The sequence below is a fragment of the Halyomorpha halys genome, unplaced genomic scaffold (assembly GCF_000696795.3).
Source record: "Halyomorpha halys isolate HHAL.00 unplaced genomic scaffold, Hhal_1.1 Scaffold297.1, whole genome shotgun sequence".
NCBI classification, from domain to species: Eukaryota; Metazoa; Arthropoda; class Insecta; order Hemiptera; family Pentatomidae; genus Halyomorpha; species Halyomorpha halys.
In genome coordinates this window covers 74,692-96,519 of record NW_027109687.1, presented here as the reverse complement: position 1 = coordinate 96,519, position 21,828 = coordinate 74,692, and the positions used below count along the sequence as shown (strand labels likewise).

At 31.1% G+C, this 21,828-nt stretch overlaps 1 protein-coding gene across 3 annotated transcripts in view; it reads right to left on the bottom strand.

The window, feature by feature from the left end:
- LOC106680859 (Kv channel-interacting protein 2) overlaps positions 1 to 21,828 on the bottom strand; it is a 488,280-nt gene that overhangs the window by 415,303 nt on the left and 51,149 nt on the right. The window contains exon 1 of one of the 3 annotated variants that reach the window (XM_067047833.1): positions 2,404 to 2,481. The exons of 1 other annotated variant lie outside the window; for it this stretch is intronic. In XM_067047833.1, coding sequence (XP_066903934.1) covers positions 2,404 to 2,416 — 13 coding nt within the window. In that variant the 5' untranslated portion in view covers positions 2,417 to 2,481. Of the gene's footprint in view, positions 1 to 2,403; positions 2,482 to 21,828 lie in introns of those variants that run through there. One more of the 3 variants, XM_067047831.1, reaches the window with a different exon arrangement.

Sequence of the window (21,828 nt, the reverse complement as noted above, 5' to 3'; positions counted from 1 at the left end):
TGTTTTAAAAAGGAAATATTTTTTTTCACAAAATTATATATTAAATTTCATTTGGTTTTACATTAAATTTTGATCAGTTATAAATTGTTATGGTTTATTTATGTTTTTTTTCGAAAATTTTGAAAATAAATATAAAATTGATTTTATGGTCGCCCGCTTGATTTGTTTTAACTTTTAGGATTTCTGTTCATAAGAAATATGTTCAACTTAATTCACATATGAGTAAAATTACAATTTTATTTATGATTATGAATAAAATTACAATTATTGCAATTACTAAGGACTATGAAGTAATTGTAATTTCAATTGCAATTACGAAGCATCACGAATTGATTGTAATTGAGAATAACAATTACAATTATTTCAGTGTAGTTATTTTTAAAACCGACTAATTTTTTACATTTTGAACAACTTACAAATTATCCTACTGTACTTATGGTGCAACTGAAAGATTTAATTGTTACTTATGTAAAGATCCATGCCGAACTCTGATGAATAGTATAATAATTTATGTTTTACAACAATTTTCAAAGGACAATGGATATGTAGCTGACCGTTGATGAAATCTAATAGAATATGGTTGCTGCTGCGGGAATTATATGATCTTGTGGGCCTACGTTTTGGTCTTTACTATAGCTTCTTCAGGGTTAAAATGAAACCGAATGATTTGTAATCTAAACGCATAAAACGGGAAGTGAAGAGACTCTTTGTTTTAATTCTATCCTCCCATATACGTTTGGACTCATCGAATTATCATTAACTGATAATAAAAAAACAAGATCCAGGTCATTATACAGCATGAAAACAAATAAGCCCACTGTTAGAGCTCTTTAAAGCTATCGCTTTATTTATATATTTCGAACTATCTAGTCCAATTTCTGGAAATGACTCATTTTTCTTCGGTGTAAAACGTTTAACCACGAATTTATTATTAAAAAAATTGTTGACTTTTTTCCAAGAGTCTGATTTCCAAATTCGTGAAGAAAAGTATAATTAGCCTGACGTAAGCCTCTATTATGTGTATTGATTTTTTTTTTATAAATTATTACAAAATTGATTGCTTCTGGTTGTAATAACAACTTTACATATTCAAAATTATAATCCTTTGTAAAGACGAAGTAGTCATGGATTGTACCCGATTTGGGCAAAATTAATACTACAACTGTTTTTATAGCTTAAATAATTTTTATACCTTAATAACTGAAATTGCTATGGATACAATACTCATTGATTAGTAGTTGATTAATAAATAAACATTGTATCCATAACAACTTTAGTTCTATAGCTTTAGTTGCACTAATGTTTTAACAAGTTTGCTTTGTACTATTAAGAATAGCATTAGCAGCACATTATAAGTTTTAATATTCTATTTCCCCCCCCCCCCAAAAAAAAATCAATATAATTTCGACTATATTCAAATACTTCTGATAAAATATGGCTTATTCCTTATTTAAGCTTCTATTTTATTTTTATGTAATAAACATCTGGAATTGCTAGGCCTTTTTACTCAAATTTTCTAATGTATGATATACTTTATAAAATATGTTGTTTATTATTGCAGTTCATTTGAATAATAGTTGGAGTTAAAAGGTACAATTTAGAGGAAAATACAGTACTGTCTCATTAAGTAAGAAGTGTTCCAATGTATTTTTTATTAATTTAAAGGAAATCCACAAGTAAATATAGAATAAAATTTCATTAATATGTATGTATGGGTCCATTAACCATATATGTATGAATGTATCAATAATGAATGTTTTAATAGACGTATATATTTCATGTTGCTTATATTATTCCCAAGACATATTATTTTATTTGAACTCAGGTCGAAATGTGTATATATATAAATATATGCAATATGATTAAAATAGTATATAGATTATTAAGTGTATTTCTGCAGGCTACAATAGGTTCTACGAAGAGGCTAAAATTAAATTTCAGTTACTCCTACCGCTGGAAGTTACGTATCCAATCTCAACTACTTCATTAAAAGCGAAAGAAACCTAATGTGTAGGTGTTATTTAGGAGTCTTTTTTGCAAACCTGAACAAGCAAAAACGGAAGAAGAAAGTGATGCAGTAGGTGAGCATAGTTAGAGAGAAGAGTAAGACTAATTAAATATAGATTTCAAGACAAAGGTAAATGTTGTTGGTATCAAAATTGTAAATTTGATTTTTCAATTAAAACATATCTTTAGATAATAAGGTTATTTACAAGCCAACAGCCGAGAAGAGTCTTATATTCTTTTTATCAGCGCTATTCACTAACTTCACTAAACAGTACTGAAATATCTACTAAAGAGAAGAGGGTAGAAGTTGTAGGTTAAGAAGATGTAGAGGAAGCAACTGTATATAATCTAGAGGCTGCTACAAAGATTGCCTCAGGTATAATGGCTGAGACAAACCTCTGAAATGCATGTGTTAGTGTGACGTCGTGTGTGCAGTGTGCGACTGACGAGGTCCGATGAAGACTCCAGTTCGGCTGCCACTGGTGGTCGCCTTCAGCGGGAGTCGGGGAGAGCGCATCCGATCATGCGCAGTATAGACGTCTTCCAGGGGTCACTGGGTGACAGCACAAAGAATGCGTCTCTATTTTACAACAATCGATATAAATAATGGGATTATTAAGTACCCAAATCTATAATGGTGCTATGAAAAAAGAGTTCATATCATTTTATAGAGCTGAATGAGTAACCGTTATGACCGAATCATGAATTCGATTGTATACATCGACATGTATCATAGCAGTGGAGTTATTAAATTGTCCATTTCAGCTTATCTTGAAATTCATTCAGCTTGTTGAAAACAAAATACTAAGAAAAAATGGGATTCTATGGTAGTTAATATATTTATCAAAAGAGGTATGGAATGTCAAGAAGAAGAAAGAACAAAAGAGGTCTAGGCATTCAATTCTTACCACCTTCTTAGATAAAACAACATTATAGAATCAATATGTTTGCGGATCAGGACATTCGATTGTTACATTCCGATGCGAGCTACGTTGGTTTGTGGTAATAAAAGTTAAGCTACACGAATTTTGTCAGTATATAAATGAGTGACATCACGAAATAGTTGAGCACTCAAGACAGGAGGACACATTTATCTCTCCCATTACTCTCCGAGTTTGAGAGGCCGATCAGCCTATTGGAGGCAGCTAGCACCGAACAGGCTATGAAGTGACAACCCTATCTTGTATACCTTTGCCAGGAATCGCTTTGTGGTCTTTGAGGATGTTCAATAGCCGCCCGGAGGTGTAATATATGGGCTGTTTGCTTCATACGAACCAGTATGAAGTCTTTTTCCGCAAATAGACCGTGAATAGGCATAATCCATGGATCTAGACCAATTTCTCACAGTCATTGAATACGAGTGAGTCAGTAGTAAGGATATTGACGAATTGAATCCGAAGAGAATGGTTATGTAGCTATGGGTAGTGAGTTGCTACACCATAAAAATTATGATTGATAGCAATGTAGCATTGAGTTACGCGCTTAAATCAGTTATGTATTCACTTAAGTAATGTTTATGAAGATCACATCGCTCGGACAAAGATTTTTACAACACACATATATATGTGCTTACTTCACATTTAGCACGTTGAAACATTTTACATCACTATCATATAGTGTTTATAATTACGTTTTGCTTAGCATTTTGCACTTGAGAACTATAGTAATGTAGAGGATTGCACAATAATTCCTCTACATTACTATAAATATGATGGTTAACATTACTTCTACCATATGCCTAATTATATTCATTCTCTTGTCAATCAGATTGAGGCCTAAGATCGAATGAATAGAAAGAACAATTATGAACAGGCTTATGCAGATGGAGTACTTATCAATTGGAGAAAAATTTGTATATTATTGTCTGATGTTTTTTAAGGATTCCAGAATGCTGAAAATAAATGAAAGGTGAAAAATGAAGACCCTTAAATGGCAGCATGTGGTCAGGCATTTGAGAATATGGACATTTTTTTAAGTATTAGGGGTCAGTAGTTGGATCAAAAAGTAATATTTTCCTTTTTATTATGTAATATTATATCATGCCAAATAAATTTGTACATTTATAATAGATCTAAGAGAACACATTATCACCGTACTTTCAGAGATGTTTAATTATAAACAAAAAATTCTATTAAAAAAGAATAAAAGGTTGGAAGCAATAGGCGCTAGCACACATTTCTGAAGGTATTGTTTTCGAAAATCCTCCTGAAGAATCATGCTTATGTTGATATATGGCTCATTGTAGGAATCAGAAAAAATCGAGAATTAGTGAAGATGGATGATGAATCCTATTCTTTAGCTTATTTCAAGATTGCAATAATCCGATGCTTTGGCCTTGTAGATTCCAGTAAGAAGAGCCCAAGGATGACGTGGAGGCAGATAGTATGGTAGGAAGAAGATTGAGAAGCTTAATAAGAATGAGCACCGGTATCCTTCGTCGTAAACGTTCCAACCGCCCTACAGTATCCTTTAATAGTGTTAATCTTACCTTAATCTACCTTGGACTACATCTGGACAAACGGCTAGCCTGGAATCCTCTCATAAGACTGAAAAAGCAGGATAAAACACGCCAATTTCGGCTATTACAGCACTTCCTAGACAGTCTTAACTTCCAATTCATTACAAAAGACTGATCTCCATGACAATTCTAAGACCTATCTTGACGGTGTGAGATCTACGGAGTTAAGTTTAACGGCTCCCCTAAACCTTCGAATTCCTCTCATATAAAATCCTTAAAATCCAAAATCCTTTGTAAAATCCTCAATGCTCCTTACATTGTCACAAACAAAATCATACATAAAGACCTTAATGTTTCATTTGTAACCGATCTAGCCCGAACCAGATACCATTCCAACCATTATAAAATGCCATTCCTGACAATCCTTTAAGTCGCCTGAAAAGAAGATGGTTACCAGACCTGCTAATGTAGAAACATCATTAGAATGCTACCAATGGGTAGTTTCTTTACATTCCAATATCATAATAAACTAAAATAAAATTGACTGGATGTATGTATATGAATGCACTGTTGTAAGTAGCAATAAATAAAAAAAAAATGAGTAGATGAGGATTGTGTTGAAGGCCAAAGCCTTACAAAGATTGAAATCCGTTTTTATAAATTATGTAATTACAATATGTAATGGAAAATTAAAAAAACATTTTTTGAATCTTCAGTGGGGATGAAGGTGGAAAACTAGCCGATGTAGCTAGTTTTTGTTACTCTAACCTTAAAATCCAATCAGTAATCGAGGTACTTAGATGTATAAGGGGCTATGTACACTTCAAAACATTACAAGTTTCAACAAAAAAAATGAAATCCAACTAGTTTCAACATAATCCCTTTATTTTTGAATGATCAAATATAAAATTCAAATGATAGCGGGCTATAAACACAAGAGATTATTTAGAGACCTGTGGTCTTTAAAAAGAACAGACCACATTGACGGTTGTATTGACGTCATTGCAATGTTCTGGGATATATCCTCACTTAATAAATCAGGAGGCTAAAACATTCTCAAACATTATCATTGTTTAAGAATAATTCAAACATTTTGCAAAAAATTAAGTCTAAGGATTATGTTAATGATCAAAGATCTCGGATACGAAAAAAGCTTTAAAAAACTAAAAATATTAATTCGCACGTAAAATATGGTGAGAGAATCCTAAATGTAAAAATTATTTATTTTTTACAACTACTGGAGCTTTTTTAAAAATCATGAAACATAAATATAAGGAGAACATTTTTGTGTTTTATGTTCATTATCACGGCTTAATGTCTTTAAAAATTAATAAATGACTAATATGTATTTATTTATTTTTTATTTGAAAGAATTTTGAATTATTTCATTACCTAATGTACTAATTTACTTCTCCCCTCAAAAAACATAAAATATGATATACTCTGTTTTAGAATAATTAGTTATTTCCTTTCCCTTTATAAGGATTCCATTTTTTTTAATCTAAAATAAATTTCAAATATGAACTATTAAATTTTATTTTTAGGTTGATATAGTGTGATATAATCTGTCTGTGGAGGATAATTATTTTATTTTTTACTGTAACTGTGAGTCAGCCCTGCAGGGTTCACCCGGCTTCATAAAGTACCTTTAATTGAGTAAAAATCGGGCAGTCGAGCGTAATTCTGACCAAATCACCTCCTTGCGCAACCGTTGGTCTAGTAGCAGTATTTCTTTACAAAGTACTAAACCCCTAACCCTTCATGGGTTGTAGCGGTAGAGATTTAATTTTTTTTAATACTAAAAAAAAAGAGAATTAACAAAAAATCAGTTGGAATATCGCCAACGTCTTACTTCTATACTAAGAAAATATAAAAACAGATATAAATAGTTCAATAAATAATTATTCAGAGGAACAGTGTGATCAAAATAATATTATAATTACACAATCGTAATGAATTATAATAAAATATTTTTTGAAGTACGTAATCCGAAAGCTATGTATATCGTAGGACTAAAATAACCCGAAGCAGACCAGCTTTCTTATAAGATGCAAAAGATTTAGAGGTTTTATTTGCCTCCGATGTAAATAACGATGATAGAATTACCACTAATAATTAACATATTAAATGAAGAAAACAACAGATATTTTTAAAGCGAAAGTATACTAAAATAATTGGAGAAAATATTTCCTTTCATTTTTAACTCTGACATTTTGACCGTTTTTATGGAGTTTATGGAGACTTTTTCAGTTTTTGAAGCAAGAATAACAACATAACACCATAGATATTGGAACAATTTTTCTGTAATAATAACTAAGAACACTGGATGAACGGTTGAAATACCCTCATTGTAAGACATTTCTTAATTTAAAATTAAAATTTAAAAATTCTGGTACTCTATAGAAAACACTGTTCTGTTCAGATTTAAATTGTAATTATGTTAGATGTAGTCATTTTTACCTATACAGTCTTATGCCTCTTGTTGAACTTTCCACTCACTCAAGTATGCTCCTAAGTAGTTATGTGACCCTATTAAAAAGTTAGTTGGAAGAAAATTCTTAAAGAGTTTGGAGAAGTTAAGCATTGCTATGACCGGCAAGAATTTGTTTTTAAGTGGAATTTCATACACTGTTTATAAATGTCTTCATTTTGAATTAGTCGGTAGCAGTTGATCCAAGTTTAGAAAATTCAAGAGTAAGTGTATTAAGAGCAAAATCTGGTGCTAATATATTTCATTTATTACGATAAAAGGATTAAGTTTAATTTCAGTTATAAAAAAAAAAAAACATGTACCGCCACTAACCATTAAAAGTTTCTGGAACAACAGTTGTGTGCAAAGAGGTGATTCAACTACCAGGGTTTTCAGCCAATTGTGTTTACCCAATTTATGGATGCTGGGTGTGTCCAAGGAGGTTTCCCGTTTCCACAAGGTTGACTCACAGCTAATGTAAAACAATGAATAATTATCTGCTACAGCCAGATTCGAACCATGATTTGGAATTTATTAACACAGCTATGTCACTGTATTACCCTGCTCCCCAAAGATAAAAGATGTACAAATTTTAAAAATAAATTTCGCATCTATAAATTTTATGGTAATGAGATCTGATACGTTTTTAATGAATTCACATGCCACTTAAATGATTGCTAAGCAAAAATGATTTGAATCCTTTTTTAACAAGTGAGATTACCTAACCTATTAAGCTTCCTTCATCTGTAGTACGTCCTATCAAAACTTATCGTAAGATAAAAGTTTTAACCATATTTATAATAATAAAAAAAGTTTGATAAATTACGTTGCTACTTTTAGTGTCTCAATAAATTATTCAAATTTTTTGGATTATATAACTACCAATTTAAATGTTTTTATGAACAGCCTCCACAAAAATATTGTTGATTTTTTTTTCTAACTTTTCATTTAAAAATGTTTTAATGATAAATGGAAGATATTATTTTATTTTTATTTATTTTTTTTACATATGAATCAAATATCAATCATATTAAAGCAATTGTGCGATCTATCTAGTTTCTAAAATAAAAGCTGGCAGTGGGTGTCAATAAAATTCACTAATTTATCGCAGAAACGACAATGAATATAGATTTGAAATTATTAATGGTAGTCTTCCTTATGATGTAAATTAACTCATGTTACAATAACAAAAAAAATATATATATTTTTTTAATAAAAAAAAAATTTTTTTTTTTACATATGAAGTTGGTTAAGGGCATGTTGAATTATTTGTCTAGGAGCTATTATCTTTTGATAGATCGAGTATTTTTTTTGTATTTTTACAGTTTTTTTTTTTTCCATCGTGTATCAACTTTGTTTCCAACGCCCTCTCAAGATATTTGATGAAAGTTTAAATATAAGTTACACCCAGTTCTGAGTTCCATGGTCCAATGCTAGTGGTTCGTTGATTCGGTTGTCCCTTCTAATATGTCTCTTCTCTTTAGCAGATATCATAGATTTTCTCCTGATTTTTTCTATCTCTCTTTTCCCATATTATCTCAGGTTGTTCCTAATCCATTTATGTTCATTTATCTTCTCACACATATCACTTTCTAAATAAACATGCAAAGAGAGAAATGCTTTATTCGTCCATACTGCCCAAATACATCGGGGTGCTACATTACACAGCATACTAATCAATCCGTGATCGGACATATATAAATTACATACTTTTACATGATATAATAAAAAAAGAAAGATTTTTTTTTTAATATTTGAAAATGAACCGTTTCTCTATTATGTTTATAATCTTACCTTAAATTATCAAATATTTATAATCTAAAAACATGTGAAATATCGTTGGTTAAAAATAAAGTTTTCGTGAGTAATTACGGGAGGAAATGTGTTCTATTTATTAGTTAACGAGATTAATATTTGTGTTTGAATCAGCGCAGTAGGGTGTAGTTATCAATAAATTAGGAACTCCCTCTGAGATTCCTCTTAATCTCAGCATGCAGGACCTTTCATTAAGCTAAGTCTCCTGAGATACAAAGTGTTTTTTAATATTCATAACTTCTAATCCGTCTGGGGGCTTTTGCCTTAAAATATCACATTTTTAATGTATATTTTCGGTTCTGATATGTATTTTTTAAAGATAAAAAGTTCGGTTAAAAAATTACTTATTTAAAGGCAAATGTTTTTTAAATAAATTATTTTTTAAGCTCACTGAAATTCATGTTAAAAAAAATAAAAATTCTTTCATGCTTATACTGACGTTAGTTTTGCATATATCCCTACAACCTATCAGAAAGGTTCAGCTATCAGAATTCTACGAATACATCTCGAAGATTATCCCAGAGTTGTTCAATTTGATTTTAACCACTAATAAAATTTACCCTCTTCATTGTAATTACAGCACAATAACATTTAGGATGGTAACAGAAAAACTTACCTAATTCGTTAGGAATACCAGACGTATTTCCTGATGATTTGAGCAATCCTAGTAAGAGGTAATAATAACATCGGCGATGGAAAAGGATTATTTTTTATTATTATATACTTGCATTTTTTAGCATTTAATTATACATTTAATTATTTTTCTAAATAGTATCATTTACCGCACTTGCTCAGCCTCCACTGACTCACTACCGGTGATGTGGCGAGAGGGATGCGCTGGGATCTTTTGAGCTCTGCTCTACCCCTCATACGTGGTAGATAGAGTGGGCTCAGGCATCCTCAGGTCGATTGTGTATATATTGTATATTAGAGTGTAAATGTGACTAAAGACTATATTATTTTATCATTATGTTATTTTATTTATTTATTTTTCATACAGATAGTTTGATTATATTCATTTAGTTTATTCTTTTGTTTGTATATATTTTAAGAGAGTTTTTTTTCATTTATTTTATTTATTTTTTTTTTTATTCATTTATTTATTTTATTTTATTTTATGTATGTATGAGATCATTCATCACTATTACTTATTGCCCACAACTGTGTGGCAGATTGTAATATCTATCAATAAATAAAAGTATTATTAAAAAAAAAATATTATCTATTTAAATTTTCACTTAATATTGAACGTTGTTCACTGAGATGTAGGATGCTTTATAACTTAAATTTATGTTTTTTGGATTATTTATTGCATATGCTACAATTTTCAATGAGGTCAAAATAACCATAAACTTGGTGCACAATTTGATGTATCACACATAATTAAGTCTGTTGCGGAAATCACCCTGAGAGTTATGAAGCAGAACATCTATGTCAGGGTTACACCATCTTGGTCTACAAGAGAAAAGGTGATTCGAAAGATATTTCTTCTTGGAAACGATATTAATATTGTATAACGATATTGTATTTTGCGCTGAATTATAGATAAGATTCTGGACAACGAACCAAGAAAGAAGATTACCTTTAGTAAGAAGCTTCATCCAAGGTTTGCTGGGAAAAACATATCGGCGCCAGAATCATGGACGCAGTCATTAGCATTTTTCTTATTATGATGCGCAGTGGTGTTTCTGAACGTAGTAGATGCTATCGACAACGTTGGTCATGCACACATTATGGGCTCACTGGAGAGGGGTGTGACCTGACCTCAAAAAGGTTTTTGCAGCGTTCCTAAATACCAACAAGATCAAAATTGGAGTAGGAACCCTCTAAATACGCCTGATCAGTTTACTGCGTACAGTACCTTAGGGTTGGCCCATGTCTCCTTCGCTGTTCTATTCACCCATAGATCACTTATTCCAAGAACTCTGTGTTCAAGAATTTTCAAGTGAATTTGGATCTCACTTAAGAGTGTGGTTCTCATAGGGTTTATGGTCGATCACGCGGTCACGGCGCGCGACAGAAGTTCTGCAGAAGGAATTATAAATTGTTTGAAGTTTCTCGCGGATATTTGTTTGGCTATAAATCCATAAAAAAGTCTGTGTATCATATTTAAAAACGGGGAGTTGCAATCAACAATAATCTTCCTTGATAAGAGCCTCATTATAAACAGAGGACACCATCAAATATTAGAAAATGCTTAGGAAAGCTTGTATTTAATGGGTAAGCAGTGACGAAATTGAATGACAACCTCGACGAATTAGTGGGCTTTGCTTGCTCAAGCCAGAGCAGAAAATCAACGCTGTCAGTTATTAATTGTTCCTGGGCCTTACTTACTCTCTCCAGACAGGATGAGTCTGCTGGTTGAGTTACAAAGATACGTCCTGCAATATTGGAGGATATTGATACAAATATAATGAATATACTATAATATTATTATAGTATATAATACAAATATAAGGAGTATCAAGGTCATCATCGGGCTTCCTCCCAATACATCTTCAGTGATGTTACACGCAACGAATAGTGGTATCGAGGATTAGAACTAATCTGTTAGAGGGAGCCTCTTTGCAGTATTGGTCCATTTCTCAGCGACTATGTTCCGAATGCCCTGTTTTAGTGTACATAAAATTATACAGCGAAAATCGCTAAATGTGCATAAAGATTGAGTGTTCATTCGGGCAATCTAAGTGTAAGTACTCTATGACATTCGCTCCAAAAAGTATATGAAGAATGTACAATTTGGAGATGGTATGGCATGGGTGTTGCCATTTCAAAAAGACCCCGAAAGCTAACATATACGTGTGATAAACATGCAACTTTCGGGGGTAGAATGGGTGAACGCCCTAAAACTGAATATTGATTATACTCCTCAACTTAGAGTGAACGTGTGAACAGAGAGAAGTTGGGTCCATCAGACGCAAATGTGGCAGTGTCAAAAACACCAGCCCATGTGCTGGGAAAACTCCTCAACAACTTCCTCCTCATAACACGCTAGCACCATAGAGTCAAATATGAACTAATGCAGCTCCTTTCAGAAAAGAGATACACCTGTTTCGACAAAGGTTATTGTACTGACGCCTGCAGGTGCGTAAATATAGTGTTATAGCTTTAGTATTTGATCCGGCCGTGCAATTTGAGAATAATGCCCTTGGTGAGACAGGTGGAGAAGAAAGGGGAAAGAAGTATATATACGAAAAATGTATCACTTTCTTAAAAATAAAATTCTATGAAACTCTCTTCGGAGGGAGAGAATTCACCGTGAGTGGCCTCTGGTAGATTCTTTCTGAACAATACTGGATAGAACAATAGAAAAGGTGGCTTTTAAGGAGACATAGGTATTACCATTGGAAATATTTCAATTGTCGAAAATATTATTCTGGACTCCCTGGACATTATACATCATCACTAGCATGGAAATTAACACCGGGGATATTTAATATTATTTATTTATTCCTTCTTTAACTTATTTTGTTTATTGGTTTTACTTATTTATTTATTTTTAACTTATTTATTACTTATTTAACTTACTTATGTTTTTTAACTTTACTACGAAGACTATAATTTTATTCTTAATTATTTCTAAATTTATATTTATTTATAATTTCCTTCTTTATTATTTTATTTTTTATGTGTGCATACCAAAAGTTTCCACTAATCATTTTATGGACATAAGTCCATAAATTTATATAAAATTTGTATAATACATTGAGTATTTATGTTGAATTATGTGAGAAAAATGGGAGAGGAATAGTGAGAATTTAAAATGGAACAAAAAAAGAAGGGAAACTTCAGAAAAAAAATAATGCATCATAGTTAAAAGGGGGAAAACAAAAATATATAATGATATTTAATTATGAACAAAAAAAAAATTAATGAAAAAATGATGAAAAACTTCAAAATATAATGTTCATTGAAAAATCCTTATTTTTAATAAATTATTGCTATCAGAAAATGTTTTCAGTCAAACATAACATAATTCAATTTCAATTATTTATAATGCCGTAGCCATCCATTGACTAAAACCCCTTAAAAAATGTACGCGATAAGAAACAGAAAAATGTATTCAAAATAAAATATACAAAGAATGGAATGGTATACTTTTTTATTTCTGATTTATTTTCACCTTTGCCTTTAAAGCATTTCTAATTTACCAAGCGCTCCAACCCGTCCGCTGCAGGTAGAACAATCTGTATCTGAATGCCTTAGCTGTTTGTCTTATTTTTTTGTCTTCTTCAATTTCGTTTGGGTAAATAAAAAAAGGTAGTTTATTTATATTTAAGAATCGATATTTATTTATAATTTGCTGATAGAACCGTTCATCCACAATTTTAAAAAAATAACAGGGATAGAGCGGCTGATTGGGATAGATCAAATTTTTTATCAAAGAAATGATAATTCCAAAATTTGGTTAATTAATAAAACTTATTAAAAAAATAAATTATTTATTAACAAATCCTCTCAGAAATGACACAAAAACATGCAGAAGGATTATGATTTTTTTTTAAATTAATTTAATGATATTGGTTTTATTAAAAATAAACTGCATAAAAAGCATTGGATAATTGTCAATAGAAATAAAGTAATTATAAGATTTACTTCTTCCGTGACCACCTTGACAAGTTGGAGGTAAGAAATATGGCAGTGACATTTTCAGTTTGCCAAGATGTATCGCCTCTTTCCTCTTAATGTTCAACTATTTTTAAAGTCTGTTAATTCGTTATCCTCAGGAACCCCCTGGATAATTAGGGAACTAGAGAGTTCTATTTAGAGTCGCAATTACATAAAATGTAACCTAGTTTGATTGATGGAAAATGTTAGCGGACTGTGGAACAAAATAAGAGAAAAACAAGACAATTTTCTACCTTGCTTACAATTTCTTACGAACTCTGTTATATTAGTCTTAATTACTCTGTTGTTTTCCTTTGCAGAGCCGTTTTCCATTTAACGTTCTGTATTGAAGAAGTTTTTTAATTTTTTTTAATGCCGTGTCCTTTTTATTCAGGTACTTTAAGATGTTAAACAAAACAACTAGTATTGTTACACAGAATATTTCTCAAGTTCAGTTATATTCCATTTACAGCATATACCTGCTATATAAGATAATAGACGTAAATATCTACAATTTGCTATTAGTATTTTATTACATACGTTAAATATAAAGGTTATAGGGACAATTAGATAATGTAATTACTTAAATTTACAATTAGATAATCCAGATTATTTGGTCCCTCCGGGATACGGCCCCACATTTCATGATACGTAGGTTAATGCTATCCCGATATCCAGAATCGTGTCCTATCTTATCATAGCATTCGTATTGCGGGGCTCAATAGAGAGATATTTCCATAAGTTATGCTTAATTGACATATTCAATTATACGACCTTATGCTACTCTAGTAATTTATTTATTTTATGATTTTTTGAACTGTAAGGAAAATTGATACAATCAAACATTACAGTGAAAATCACTAAATCATCCCGATTCATTCATTCTCTCCTGCGGTCTGGTTAGGTCACACATTTACTATGTTCAAGTTGGATCTCCCTTTTTAGAACATTTTTCAATTAAAACCCATTGATAACGCAAAAAAATGGTAGTGATTGATAAAAATAAAATTTTCTTTTTAAATAAATTTTATTTTTATTTATTAAGCATAAATTAACTGTGTCAAAATTAGTGGTAATACTGCAAAAAAGTTTTTACTATTTAGGAAAATTTTTATTACTAGTCTTATTATATACTTTTGAAGATACTAGAATACATAATGTCACTACAAAAAATAAAATAATAATAAATAATAGTTTTTTTTTAGCTTTTATAAATAACAGTAATCTACAAAATAAAATATTAGTTTTATCAGATGTTAATGGGCATTCAGGACAGATGGTTGCTTTGTTTTACCTACACGGAGAACTATCGGATTTTTAAAAAAGAAAATCTTTTCTATCATCTATACAATCGACCAAAATTAAAATTATTTATCACAGTCACTATTTGTTAAAACAAATAGTCACTGTGATAAACGATTTTAATTTTAATTTTAATCTGAATATTGACTAATTAGAAATTGTTGTTTTGACCTGGGCAGAATAGCCTGGATGGAGTTAGAGTTTTAAATCATATAATTCCAAAATTGTATTAAGATTGTCCCTGAGGATGGCCGGATTGGCCAAAACGTCGGACTTATAAGAAAAATAAAATGTGTTGAGACTAAAATGGATAGATATTAAATTATTTATTTTAATAAAATAAAATTTTAGAGTGCCAGTAACAGAACTGATTAATATAAAACTTATAACACGATGTCCTACACAGCCTAGGGACAGTCTTCCGGTTGTGGTTGGGTTTTCCAACTTGTAGGTCACTGCTCCTTCTACTTCAGGTAACTGGAAGTGGAACTTTATGAACCTTTTTTTTTTTTATCAAATCCTCTATTGTCTCTATTTGTAATTCCCGATATAATTGGCCGTTACTGTAGTAAAGTTTAACAAAAAAATAAATATTCATCCATATATCAGGAGCAGAATGCTAGGAATAAAAAGATATTTCAATAGTTTTATTGTTGTAGTTCACATAGTGTTTTTTAAAAACAACTATAATGTTTATTCCATTATAATAAAATGACCAAAATTAAATAACTAAAATATTAACATTGTTTATAGATACTTTTTCTTTATTTTTAATTTTGTACTTATATTTTTATGCTTTTACAACCTACAAGTTTAACATGATCAATTTCAGGAATTGATAGCCCAAACATAAAAAGAGGAGAACTTACCTAAATAACTACATGAGGCCTTTATAGTAGTGTACAAGCAGAAAGAAACAGTAATATTCTGCAACTTTTTCCAGGCACGAAGTTTGTCTTCCTTAACACCCTATACGAAATGTTTTCCACAACCCTTTACGGATGAAGCCTGTTCCAAATTTTAAACAGAAAATAAGTTATTATTAAGGTGGTTTCCGGACAACTAGGTTTACAACTGATCGATTCTTTACACTGAGGTAGATGAACTAAGAGTCTCTCTATATCCTCTTTGTCATAGGTCATTATTGTCACAATAATTGTTACATTTGTTACATTGTCATTAAATTAAATTAACAAAGGATTTACGAATTCAAAAACGATTCTAACCTATACAGTTGCCGTACCCATCATCGGGAAATCTCTCTAGTATCTAAGGACGGTCATAGAAGAATAATAACCATGTATATGCCAAAAAAAAAAAAAAAAAAAAAAAATCGCCCTATATTTTAATGAGAAGAAGACCTAGACTATGGATCTATGGAATAGAAATTAGGACTTGTTTATATACCTGGCAAATATGTTTTGGTAATCAGAAATGCCGAAAAGAAAGAATGCGCCTTTAAAAATTAATTAATGAATTCTGAAGATTTCTTTGATTGTAAGTCACTTTATGGCAAGATGGCTTTTAATTTTATGAAAGATAAAGAAGGAATCTTTTAGAAAGAAGGTATTAGAAATAAAACTAGTTAGGTTTGAAAAGGGGAATTATAGTTTTAGTACATAATTAGTTATGAGGAAGTAGAGTGGAAAGAGGCCAAATTTAAAAAAAGAAATCAATTCCTCAAGAAAGCCTTTCTTTAGCAACTCGTTACAGCAGGAAAATTTCCCTTCCAGAAAACAAATTAAAAGCCCGATGACCAATAATATAACCTTTCTTCTACAAACCCTTTTATGACAGTCTTGAATAATCTTGGTACCAGTTTTTTGACATTTCTTGTAAAAAAACGTACTTGTTTTGTTGAATCGTTATACAATTTTCAAACCATTTTGTTAATTTATATTCAAATAAACTATTTCTTTACATTTTTTCTTGTATTTTTAACTCCTATTGCGGGATAAATATTAAATTTTAGATATATTTCCAGAAGAACAATGTCGCATTTACATGGTAAAGGTTACCATGGGCTTGGTAATTATTATTTTTATAAATTTAAATGCCTTACAAGTTTCAATAGAAGCCGAAAATGACTATGAACTACTACCATTGAAGAAAAAAACTGAGTCACAATCACATCAAACGGACAATTTTAAATTATTTGAACTATTTTTCTTTTGCATATCCTGTAAAATTTCAATTTTTGCAGTTGTATCATTGTTCTTCCTGAACGACGGTATGACAAGAAAACAATTGAAAATGCTTTATTATTCGACTTGGCTTTGTTAGAATGCTTTGATCCTGATTTGTAAATAAATGATATTGAATACATGTTAGAACGAGGTAAGTGCAGCAAAGTTTTTTTTCGGCCGACTCCCATTGGAGTCCTATACTGCTTAACCATGGTTGGGGGTCAAAGTTCTTCATTTTGTGGGACCGCCACTCAATGAAAAAAGTCAACGTCCCAGGCCGGATTCGAACCGGCACCGCCAATAGACATCAAAAATTGGTAAGACCACTGAGTCTTAACCACTGAGCTATGGGCGGCCCCATAGCAAAGTTCGTCTAATTGAAAAATTGTCATCACTAGCAACTATAGGTAAGCAGCTTGGAGTAAATGAAAAACTTGCAGAAGAAAAAAAGATGTAGATGAATAAAATACTCTGGAGAGTACCATATCCATCTCCTGCATCGGCATTGAAGATACAATTTTCAAAAGCATATTGGACAAAAGCCCCTACTTCCACTGTCATTTCGTGAGCCATTGTCATTAATATTTCCAGCACCTTTACATCATGGCTAGTGTTGGGGTTTCAAAACCTACACCTGAATGCCAAGCACAAGAATCCTTTTGAATGCCCGATAATAGTATTAGTAATGGACTGTATTAAATTTATGAAGAAAAAAAAGTAATAATAATAATTATTATTATCACAAATTACTTCTATTGTCAATAATTTAAAAAAGGTAATGTTGATAGTAAAAGTTAAACAATTAGTTTAGAAGTGTTAATTCAATTTCATTGTGATGATTTATAAATAAAAGAAGAGAACTTACAATTGGGGTTTCTCTAATTTTTAACGAACGTTGGTCTCTTTCTCTAATTCTTTTCTCCCTTTGTCTCTTTCTTCGCCTATTTATAAAAAAATCAGCTTTCTAGTCTACTCAGTCATAATTTACAAAAAAAAAAAAAAAAAAATGCAACCACTAATCCATCTTCACTTTTCTCTCTCTTGTAGCCGATAGAAGTCATTAGATAAGCTAGTAAATAAGCAGTAAGGGAACAGAATAAATAATGAAATTCAAGTTTGAAAATATGAAGATTAAATGTTCAGACTATATATTTTGATGGATATAAAATACAATGCTTACAAACACCCGTGATTGACCTTGCAATAGAAATCCGAGGATAAACGTTTGATGCACACATTTTTTTAAGATTGCCATTGTTGCCAATTCCAATTTCTAAATGGTTTTTCCGAATCACTTTTCAACCCGGTTCTGCCCCTTTGGTGGTCGTAGTGGAATAATATTTATTAATAGAAATTAAATTAATTGGAAGAATGAATACTGAAAAGGAATCAACTATCTTACAAAAAAAAATATATAGGATTAAATAATAGATAATTATATAAATTATAGATACAAAAATAGATGTATAAAATTAAAGTCTATGCTAGTAAAAATGAAACATATAAAATATTATAAAAGAGAAATAATAATGAATCATACAAATTAATGAAAACAAAAACAAAAAAAAATTAATGAAAATTAAAATTCTTCTTTAATAAAACAAAATATGTCCTGAGAGTAAATAAAGAACGCCTCCTCGGAGAAGGAATAGTCTCTGACGTGTACTGGAGGCCGTCTATATAATGATCGGATGAGGGTAGAAATGCCGCAGAAGGTAAAAATCTTGTGACTGCTGATCAAACGCTGTGTGACTAGCTGGAGCTTGTGGCTGTGCAAAGCCGAGGAGTCGACTGATACATAATCATAACAGGTGCATAATTCCTTGGTTGCAAATAAACAGCGCACTTTACTATTGAACAGCCTATCCACTATATCTGCTCAAAAAAACATGCATGTATATTTTCTGTATTTATAAGGTTATTAATCCCTGGAGGAGCAGAGGATGTTAGTGTGTTAGGTTTTCAATGTGATTTAATTATCTATGGTAATATAACAAAAGTGGGGTCTCATAAATTGTATTGGCTTATCTGGTGACGTCTTCGCCGCCGCGGTGACGTATCCTTGTCGCTTCCCTCGTCTAGGTGCTGTGGGCGAAATGGTGAAAACCATGTAATCTTCGCCCCGTGTCTGAAAAGACGTCTTTTCCTCTCAGAGGCTGGTCAGCGTGTCCTGGACTTCGGCGTGATGGTAGGGGCAGGCCAGGTCCTAGCTTGCATGATGCTTAGGCTGGGGCGGCATTGAAGTCGCAGCGTCTTCGGTGCCTTTCGGTGTCCGCGGAAAGGGGGGCATCAGAAAATGAGACCCCCGACCCCGACTTTATATAAATCCAAAAAAATAACTGCAATATTCGGATTACTTAAATCCGACATTCTATTAATAAATCGATTCCTCTTCGATATAAAACGAATAAAAAATGAAATAATTTTCAATCTTTGCTATATATATATATATAAAAATAAATTAAAAGGAAAGTAAATGATGAAAATAACATGATTACGTGTGTAAACCGCCATAATATTTTTTAACTATTTTCTTTTTTTGCTCACTGATTCCAACGGTTTTTTTTTTTTTTTTGGTCTTTTTAAATACTTTTTTATTTATTGATAGATATTACTACCTGCCACACAGTTGTTAGCAATAGGTAATAGTGATGAATGATCTCATACATACTAAAATAAAATAAAATAAATAAATAAATAAAAAAAAAACTCTCTTAAAATATATACAAACAGAAGAATAAACAAAATGAACATAATCAAACTATGTGTATGAAAAATAAATAAATAAAATAACATAATGATAAAATAATATAGTCTCACATTTACACTCTCATATACAATATTTACACAATCGACCTGAGGAACCCTGAACCCACTCTATCCCCCACGTGTGAGGGGTAGAGCAGAGCTCAAAAGATCCCAGCGCATCCCTCTCGCCGCATCACTGGTGTTTCCAACGGTACAGCGATTTTAATACTAAGCTGTTGACTTATACAGAATGTCTATCATTGCTGGATATCATTTATTTATTTTAAGGACAGCTTCATTCGTTCCTTTGAATTTAACCAGCTTCTTCTATCATAGGAAGTTCCTTCTCTTCTTAATTTTCTTCCTCATTTTAGGAACGGTTAGGGGCAGTGTACATTTTAATTGCAAAATTTGAGTAAAATTCTTTCTTCATATTAGTGTTGGATTCATCATATGATCACTTGATGCGTTTCGTATAGTTGTACTTTACTCCAAATCGTTCCATTCTTTCAGAGAAAATTTGCAATCACTACTCACTTCCATGCATATCGTTTACATTGTTTGTGCCCCCTCGCTTGAAGGAAGGCAATCTAAATTGTAAATTAATTTATCCTGTCAAAAAATTTCATTCAGCATGAACTCTGTTATTTTATGTCAAGCTCACAAAGGCCTATCATGATTACTTGTCACCCTGCCATCTCTACTATACGGTTTCAGTTAAATGCTCACTTTAAAATCCGATATATCTACTCTAGATACCATACCAGATTTGGACTGTTTATTGGTCAGGGATAATACAAAACCGACAAAAATGGTGTGATGGTGTCCCATATCACAAAAACTGAAATAACTAATATAAAAAATATTGTTAGTTCCTACGAATCCTAAATTTCCAGGCAAAATATTCATAACTCTTTTTTTCTGTTGTCTTTAGTGATATAGTGTATGAATTTATGTAAATGCAACGAACAAAGATGTTACAGTAATCGCAGGGGAAAAACAGCTGCTTCTATCGCATTTCAAGATTCCTTTGCTAATGTTACTATCACAAAATAATTTGTTAAAAAATAATAAACAAATCTAATACACCAGTCAAGAGTTGTCGCAGTCATAGCTCACATCTATTTTTCACTTAATAATCATTTAGGCGATAGACAAGAACACAAAGGGCGTATAACCAAAACAACCAGCTAGGCTTATCTTTATAGCTCTTATTTTTGTTTTAAACTTCAATATGTATTATAATGTACAGTTTTAAATAGCAATAAATAAATATTAAAAAAAAACAACTTCAATACGCCTCTTCCCCTTCAATTCATATGATATTTATGTATTACAAGTAGTAACAACGAAGTGTTACAATGCGAGTGTTATTGATCAATTAATAACTGTGTAATAATAGAGAGTATAATAATAATTAATGCGATCAATTAATAACCTAACCTGATTAGGTTCTAGGTAGAGAAGCAAGACCGTCATCTCGTAAAAGCAATCATGTGATACCAGATCGATATTAAAATAAACTATCATTTTTTATTTTATTTAATTGTGTTATTAAGTTATATATTTTTTCTTTCGGGACACAAAGCTTATTCTTATTTCTGTTTTCCAACTACTTACAGTAAACGTAAGAAGGTGCAAATTTGCTGAAGGTAACTTGAGATTTAAAAAATATTTATTATTTCTTTGCTGCAATATTACTCAATTCTCGTCGAATTTCCTTAAACCGGTCTATTAGAGGTTACCAAACTATTATGAATTCAATGTATGTGTATATTCAAACGGATGTGAAACGTTTTCCTTTTATACTCAGGCAAGAAAAGCACTTGCCTATATTTTTGTAAATAAACTATTGAGAAGATAAATAAGACAGCTGTCGGTTTCGATGTATTTTAGTGAAGCTAAAGAGAAAAACTTTATTCAATAAAGTTGTGCTACACAACTGTATTGTGTTCCTAAATACATAGCATACTTATAGCTGACTTATTTTATTACTATAGTGTATAAGCATAGCACAGTAAATTTATAATATATAATAAATAATACACGATTTTTTTTGTTATATCATTTTTGTTCTTTTCTCACCATATTTTCTCTCTTAACCCAATATTTGTTTCACGTTCCCCTATTTTAAACAAAAATCGAATAAAATTAAAATATAAACAATTAAAATTGTAAATAAAATAACAATATGTAAAAAAGTGGTGTTTATATGTAAAATATGTAAAAAGTAT